Source organism: Aulostomus chinensis, chromosome 6, assembly GCF_037954235.1.
Source record: "Aulostomus chinensis isolate RoL2024-O1b breed Wild chromosome 6, RoL_Achi_v1.0, whole genome shotgun sequence".
Classification (NCBI taxonomy): Eukaryota; Metazoa; Chordata; class Actinopteri; order Syngnathiformes; family Aulostomidae; genus Aulostomus; species Aulostomus chinensis.
In genome coordinates this window covers 28,989,382-28,997,355 of record NC_141325.1, presented here as the reverse complement: position 1 = coordinate 28,997,355, position 7,974 = coordinate 28,989,382, and the positions used below count along the sequence as shown (strand labels likewise).

General features: G+C 44.4%; 1 protein-coding gene across 1 annotated transcript; it reads left to right on the top strand.

The window, feature by feature from the left end:
- The first annotated feature begins 710 nt into the window (after window positions 1-710).
- On the top strand, window positions 711-7,780 carry vps33a (VPS33A core subunit of CORVET and HOPS complexes). Its single transcript, XM_086205511.1, has 13 exons — window positions 711-847; window positions 1,027-1,092; window positions 1,367-1,494; window positions 1,593-1,779; window positions 1,924-2,040; window positions 2,133-2,307; window positions 2,398-2,591; window positions 3,457-3,583; window positions 4,138-4,205; window positions 4,400-4,537; window positions 4,785-4,922; window positions 5,000-5,168; window positions 7,281-7,780. The coding sequence occupies exons 1-13, from the start codon at window positions 746-748 to the stop codon at window positions 7,472-7,474; spliced, it is 1,803 nt and encodes a 600-aa protein (XP_086061637.1). The 5' UTR covers window positions 711-745; the 3' UTR covers window positions 7,475-7,780.
- The last annotated feature ends 194 nt before the right edge of the window (window positions 7,781-7,974 follow it).

Below are 7,974 nucleotides of genomic sequence, written 5' to 3'. Positions count from 1 at the left end.
CAAATGATCTCTAATATTCTAACATCAGTGTCTCAAATGTAACCGCCGTCATCTGCCGTGATCCCGACTGTGGAGACACTGCGCCATCTAACGGTTCAACTATTCATCGCGCTAAAAGAAGCCTTAAATGCGCTCTGTTTCTTTCCAGAATAACACGTGAGATGTGCACAAGTAACGGAAACAAACATAATGTTGTTAAAAATGCGGTTTTAACTTTTGGATTTATTATTTTTTGCCACACAAACTGAAAGGGAAAAAAGCCGCAGAAAAGCAGCAAATGTCGAGATAAACACCGTTTCTTACTTCCGTGTTGGCGTCACGCTCCAAAAACGCAAATTAAGAAACTATAAGTTTGAAAATTCAGATTTGATAAGAACATGTTTACTAATGTGCTCGACCAATTCACAAACGCGTACACGTGAGATATAGATACTGCAAAAATTAATTTTAGCCAGGGAATGTATAGTACGCATGCGTATTACGAATTAGCGATCCTGCCAACGGAAAGTTGTCGCGTTCGCCGGTTTAAATCATGTTGAACCATCTATTAGAGCGGTATCGAAAAGGTTAAATTATAGCAAACATGTTAAACGCTGGTATTTGCTAGATGGGCGCTTTAATCATTTTAAGACCGAATTCTATTGAGAATTCTATCGAATCGTGAACTCTTCCTGTCACGTGACTCAGTCCCCAACTAAAGTCACCTGATTTGCGGCATTTTTTTTTTTCATTTTGAAGAAAAAAAATGGCTGCGCACCTATCGTACGGAAGGGTAAATCTAAACATCTTGAGAGAAGCAGCAAGGAAAGAGCTTCGAGAGTTTTTGGATAAATGTGCGGGGAGTAAGGTAATAAACACGGAAATAAACATGGCTTCGGCAGCGAGGCTGAACTCACAGCGCCGCTAGGCTAAGCTAGCCTGTCTAGCTTCTACCTTAGCTGTCATTGGTAAACACATCCTGCAATTCACTCAACTGGTTTGAATCTTCATTCAAAGATGGAATACTGTGTGTGCCCTGTTCTCTAGGCCATAGTCTGGGATGAATATCTGACGGGACCTTTTGGGTTAATAGCACAGTATTCTCTGCTAAAGGTAAGTGCTCTTATCACATTTTATCCATACAGTCCACTTTATTGTTCTTTTGTTGAGCTGTGGGAAACAGCACCCAATAGTTGCACCTGCCTATATAACTGTTCAACATTATAATCTGCACTTATAGTTTAATTTCCATTTTGTGTCGTGAATTCTTGTTTTCATTCTCTGATTTTAATCGTGTTTTTTCATGTTCTTGTTGGAAAGCACTTAGTGCTGCCATTTTATTTGAAAAATGTTTTTTAAAAAGTGTATTCTTATCATCCTTTCTCAGGAACATGAAGTGGAAAAGATGTTCACCCTTAAGAGTGGGCGGCTCCCCTCTGCTGATGTCAAAAATATCATCTTCTTTGTCCGTCCCAGGCTAGAGCTCATGGATATTATTGCTGACAATGTGCTGAGGTTCGTTTCTGGGTTTCAGTTTCAGAATCCATGCTTTATATGCTGATGCTAACATGTTCTGTGGTATATCAAATCCTCGCTGCATTCACTGTTTCCAGTGAGGATAAGATGCATTCGTCACGTGACTTCCACATTCTGTTTGTGTCACGGCGGAGCATGCTGTGTGAGCAGCGGCTGAAGGAGCAGGGCGTGCTGGGCTCTTTCATTAACATAGATGAGTACATCCTGGACTTGATTCCCTATGATGGAGACCTGCTGTCCATGGAGTATGAAAGTGCCTTCAGGGTGTGTAGCGCCTGGATATTCATGTAAAGTAACCACTCTGCTGCAAACACTGTGTGTGTGTGCGTGCGTGTGTTGTCACAGAGCAGAAAGCAGAGTTCTGTTCCTGGTCATGTCTGATCTGATCATCTGTTTGCTGTCACACAGGAATGCTACCTGGAAAACGACCAAACCAGCCTCTTCCACACCGCCAAAGGCCTCATGACCCTACAGGCGCTCTACGGCACCATCCCACAGATTTATGGCAAAGGAGATTGCGCTCGGGTGAGGAAGGTCCAGGCAGGGATGATTATTGACTGGAAATATTGCAGTCAGATGTTTAGAGAACATTTTCTTCTTCTTCTTCTTCTTCTCAGCATGTTGCCAACATGATGCTGAGGATGAAGAGGGAGTTTGCTGGTATTCAGAATCAGATCCTGCCCGTGTTTGACACTCTGCTCCTCCTGGACCGTAACGTTGACCTGCTGACTCCTCTGGCCACTCAGCTCACCTACGAAGGTCTAATCGATGAGATCTATGGAATCAATAACGGTCAGGATGAGCTTCTCCTACCTGTTCACATCACTTCTGTTTACCTGATTGACTGCTCCAAACCCTCCTTGTTGCTTTCTCTCCTCACAGGTTATGTCAAGCTGCCTCCAGAGAAGTTTGCACAGAAGAAACAAGGTGAGGCGAGTAAAGATTTACCCACCGAGCCCAAGAAGTTGCAGCTCAACTCGGCAGAGGAGCTGTATGCAGAGATCCGAGACAAAAATTTCAATGCCGTTGGAGCGGCGCTCAGCAAGAAGGCCAAAATCATCTCTGCTGCCTTTGAGGTTGGTGGAGCTTCGACGTCACCACTCCACGTGTACCTGCTGTCCTCCTGAATGTGTGATTTACCACCAGAACATCTCAGTTGATCTGGCATCTCTGTGGCATTTTGTCACAAAAGTGATAAGAGGTCAAAGGATGACTAGAGACAAGATAACAAAAGCCATGATGTTATTAGTTTCTCATCAGCCTGGAAGACAGATGCACTGATCGTTATTCAAACTACATTAGACTGCTGGTGAGCAGTCAGATGCTCTTAACTGACGCTGGAGAGTAGCGAGCATCAGCAGGCAGATCTTTGCTAATGAAGGAAAAACACGCCCACCAGGCAGAGAGGTTCTGAAAAGTAATTTGGTGTGTGTGTGTGTGTGTGTGTATGTGTGTGTGTTCTTGTACTTGCTACATATTGAGGACTAGAATACGTATTTGACCAACAGCGTGAGGACATTTTAGCCGGTCCTCACATCTTCAAAGGGCCGTTTGAAGGTCAAGACTTGGTTTTAGGGTCGAAGTTAGAATCCTGGTTCAGGTTAGGTTTAGGGTCGTGGTTAGGGTCAGGCAGTCAGTTGAGATGGTAAGGGTTAGGGTGAGGGGCTAGGGAATGTATTGTTATAGGATGTGCGTGTGTGTTTGGTCATTGTGTGTTCTCTAGGGACTTTCATGGTGTGTTGAAAATCTGGTGACAATCTTCCCTACACAGATTCAGATAAATCACTCACTAATTTTTTATACTCCTTTTATGGTAAATTCGTGTTTTCTGTTGAACTCAGAGCCTTTTTTTGTGGTTACAAATATAGGTTTGTGTTTTAAAGGCTTCTTTGAGCCGCAGCATCAAGCGTACCAACGGTCATGTTTGTGTGTTGCCGGCAGGAGCGTCACAACGCCAAAACGGTGGGAGAAATCAAGCAGTTTGTGTCTCAGCTGCCTCACATGCAGGCGGCTCGGAGCTCGCTGGCCAACCACACGTCCATCGCAGAACTCATCAAGGACATCACCAGTACGCCGCCCATTCCTCTTTTACTTCCTTTGACCACATTGCACCTTACACCCTCTGAATTTTAGGAACAATTCTCACAACGTCTTTTGATCTCTGTAAGATACAAGTTTGCTGCCGTCATTCAACTCTGCAGGGGAGTAGAGCTTTAACGCCGTTCATGTCGTGTGTCCTCTGTGCCTCAGGTTTAACCTCATGCCTCATGTCACCATATATTGTGTTATGATAAGATACATGTTGCAATACTCTACATAATTCATCAACAGTACAACCTGCTGTGTACCACCTGGGTAGTGTAATAACACGATAACACAAGTCCTGATCACTCAGCAGCCAAAGTTCCAAGTTGTACGTTCTTACTGAACACACCAGATACAGCTGCTGTAACACACTGTTCATGGGTCACGATTTATCACGATGTATTACGATATAATATTGATGCAGTATTGTGAAAGCAACTTATTCTGACATATGTCGCTGTATTGATTTTATTGCACAGCCTTCGCTGGTAATGTTCCTCTCGCTCATCTGTTTTACCGCGATGTCCTTCGTTCCAGCATCTGAGGCCTTCTTTGACAACCTAACAGTGGAGCAGGAGTTCATGACCGGGGTGGACACAGACAAGGTAGATCACCCTGTAACCGAATCCCCAGCATCTAGATATTAAAACATAGCAAACTAGTATTTGTATTTACTCTTTTTATTCAGTTAACTGGCAAAACTATTAAACAGGTGTCTCTTATTGGGTATATTTCTTGTTTATGTGTTTGTGGTGTCAAACTGGTTCATGTACTTTGACGTACTTATTTGAATATCCAGGTGAACACGTACATCGAAGACTGCATTGCCCAAAAAGATCCCCTGATCAAGATTCTGCGCCTCGTGTGCATGCAGTCCGTCTGCAACAACGGCCTCAAGCAGAAGGTGTTTGACTACTACAAGAGGGAGATTCTCCAGGTAGAGGCGCCGGTCCCATCCATGACTGTGTGACTATCCAGAGAAGACCGCGTTGTCTGAAGTCAAGTTTCTCAAATCCCACATTTCTCTGTCCTTTGTTTCAAATCTCAACAGTTCAGTAGATAAAAGTAGAAACTCACTGCACTGGGAGACGGGAAGGGTCAGTGAACATGTCGTGATGACACTCTCAGACATCAGGTTTCTAAATAATGCCACTCTGTTTCTCCCTCCTTTGTCTTTCATGAAGACCTATGGTTATGAACACATTCTTACACTGAACAATCTAGAGAAGGGGGGTCTGTTGAAGTCCCAGACCAGCTCCAGGAATAACTACCCCACCATCAGAAAGACACTCAAACTGTGGATGGAGGATGCCAACGAGCAGGTACAAGGTTTATAAAGCAAACACGAGGATGTGAGGGGGACCTGGGCCTCTGACTCTTGCATTCTGACTTTCCTCAGAACCCCAACGACATCTCGTACGTGTACAGCGGCTACGCTCCACTAAGCATCCGACTGACCCAGGTTTTGGCCCGGCCGGGCTGGCGTAGCATTGAAGAGGTGCTGAAGATGCTTCCGGGGCCGCATTTTGAGGAGAGACAACAGCTGCCTGCTGGACTCCACAAAAAACGTGAGAACCATTTGAACTGAGGTTGTTTGAAGGGTTCTTTCTACATCTCTGTGGGGGCCGTATTAAGAGCTGGAACGGTGCTTTCCTGCTTCCTTTCTAAGGTTTTTCTAACACGGGATCCACCCTGATAATTCTGCACAAAAAGGAAAAGAGATGTTGTCACAGCTCAATACGACAACAGCATCTAAAGCTATGGGCTAATGAGTGCCGCAGGGTGGACGTATTTTAGTTTGCACCTCTCTGAGTTCCCACAACCAAAAGCCAGAGGCGCTGTTGCATGGGTGGATTGAAACAGGAAATCAACTCTGTGGAGAAAAACAAAAGTTGATGAGACTTGCAGGTTTTGTTCAGCAAGATCATCTTCACCAGAGAACAGCACTTTGATGACTTTAGAGGCAAAATGCAATCTTTAGCAGTACAAAGCTTAGGTTAGCCTACGAAGGAACCACACCACGGTCACATGACTTTTACATCGCCACAGCTAAGCTGCACGCTTCTTCTGTTTTCCCCCTGATGACCTTTTAATGACCTCAGCAACCTCTATGGTCGTGTTTAAAAGCTATTTTTTTTAAAGACACATACACCCTTCAAAGTTCACAAGTTGTGGTATTTACTGATGTATTTTATGCAGTAAACCAACATGTGCAAGTACCTTAAGCTTGTGCTTGAGCTGAAAGCTCTCCAACCTCACATCGACATTGAGACGAGGGAGGCGGACAAACAACAGGGCTGAATTACTTCTGGGTTTCCGTTCCTACATCATTGGATTGTTGTTTACCAAAGAAAACCATCATCATGAGATTAGCATGTACCGCACTGTAGAAGCTGCCAGCGTCAGCGAAATCAACAAGGACTGATTGGTTGAAGTTGGCCTGTGATTGACGGACAGTTCCTCCAGCGGCTGCTTCTTTTAAGAGTGGCATAAAAAAAATCATTTCATTTGTATACTGTAAAAATAATGCTAAATCAAGGGTTAAAATGGAGCAGCGTCATTCCATTGTGTCATCGTGGTCTCTGCGTGTTTTAAGAGTTGTTAGTTGTCTTCCAAAGCTAATTTTGTATTTGAATATAGCGTGCATTCATCTCTTTAAGATGCCGTCTAGGGTTTTAAGTAATCGGTTTTCCAGTTCAATTTAACGTTCAGGACAATGATTTACAGGGTCAAGCTGCAGTTTCAATTTTTGCCTGACACCTAAAAGGCCTATTCAGTTTGGGAATTATCTACTATCAACAAGCCAACAAAAATTACATTTAAATTGGAGCATGAATTCACATTTGCAATCCTAAAAAAACATCTTTTATTTAAATTCCAATCTTGGTGACGAGTGACAGGCTGAAGTGCGCTTTTACTACTCCATCTTTGGAGCATTGTAGTTTCCTCTTGTCAATAGCGCGCACTGTTGCATAGTTACGTTCGCTTATTGGATTCTTTTTGCCACGCGGTCATTTTTTTTCCCCTCGTATTGTTGCTGGAGCTCATGGAGGAGGGACTCTCCGACAGCCGCCTGGCTCCTCTGTTTTCCCTGCTCTCCTCAGCAGCCTCCTGCCTGCCTCATGGAGATAAGAGTCAGGCTTTGTTCACGTTATGTCAAACACCGAACGCTAACAGGCTGATTGCACCAAGCCGACAGCATTACGGCTCCGCTGTCTGTTTGTCCGTTTTGTTTTTTTGTAGCCGTCTGTGTTTAGGAGGACAGTAGATAAAAACATGCTGTGCTCCACCTGGACTTTCCTTCGCTCCCTCTCCGTCCCCTCTTTTCTGCAGCAGGAGGCGTTACACTGCTGTGAATAATGAATTTATCACGCGCTCAATTTAAAACGTGTTAATTAGAACTGTGAGGTTCGGTACTAGACTTGTTGACTTGCTTCTACATGTCTGCGTAACGCTAGTTTTTTAAAGGGTGATAATGGAGGACTCATCTAGGGGCAGGATGGCGTCTAAATCAGTGTTTGCACATCAAAATATTAAACTAGAGGGACTTGGCTGTCTTTTACAGCCGGCTGGGTTGCATTAAATTAAGCAGTTGCACAAATGTGGTTAGGTTGCTACGGAAAACGTTCATAAATCTCAGTTAAGTCCGTCTTTCTGTGACATCTCTTCCTCCCCTACAGGCCAGCAGGGGGAGAATCGGACCACGCTGGTGTTTTTCCTCGGAGGGGTCACGTATGCAGAAATTGCTGCCCTGCGTTTCCTCTCTCAGATGGAAGACAGTGGGATGGAGTACATCATAGCCACGACAAAACTGATTAATGGTACGACTTGGATCAAATCCCTCATGGACCGGCCTGAAGCTCAGATGGCCTAAGTCACCTGCACCTCCACCTGATCACATCAAACGCCACGCGGCTGCAGGTGTCTCATTGATGTCTGTGCTGGTCAAACACCTGGATAACTTGTTTCCTGTATTTGAGTCGCATGAAGGAAATAAATAAATCTGTGTATCCTTCTGTCCTGTTACATGTCAGAAGTCACGGAGCTGCTGTAAATATGTATGAATAGTGTTTGTCATATCTAATGTATGTTAATAAAAGCACTTTGATTCATGTAACCTGGCCATTGTTTGAAGTGTTTGTGTGTTTCCCCTGATAACCACCATTAAATAAAGTCCTAACGAAGTGAAATTAGTCTTTGTATTGGTTGCTCATGAGGGACGCCGCCGCCGCTGCTACTGACATGAGTAGATCATTTTCAGAAGCACGGCTGTGATCACAGGGAGAGGAGATGAAAGTGGGAGTGCACCCATCAGCAGTGGTCCGGCTTTCCAAAGCAGCAATTAGAGCAGCAACAGGCCTCCCGATCAGCCGA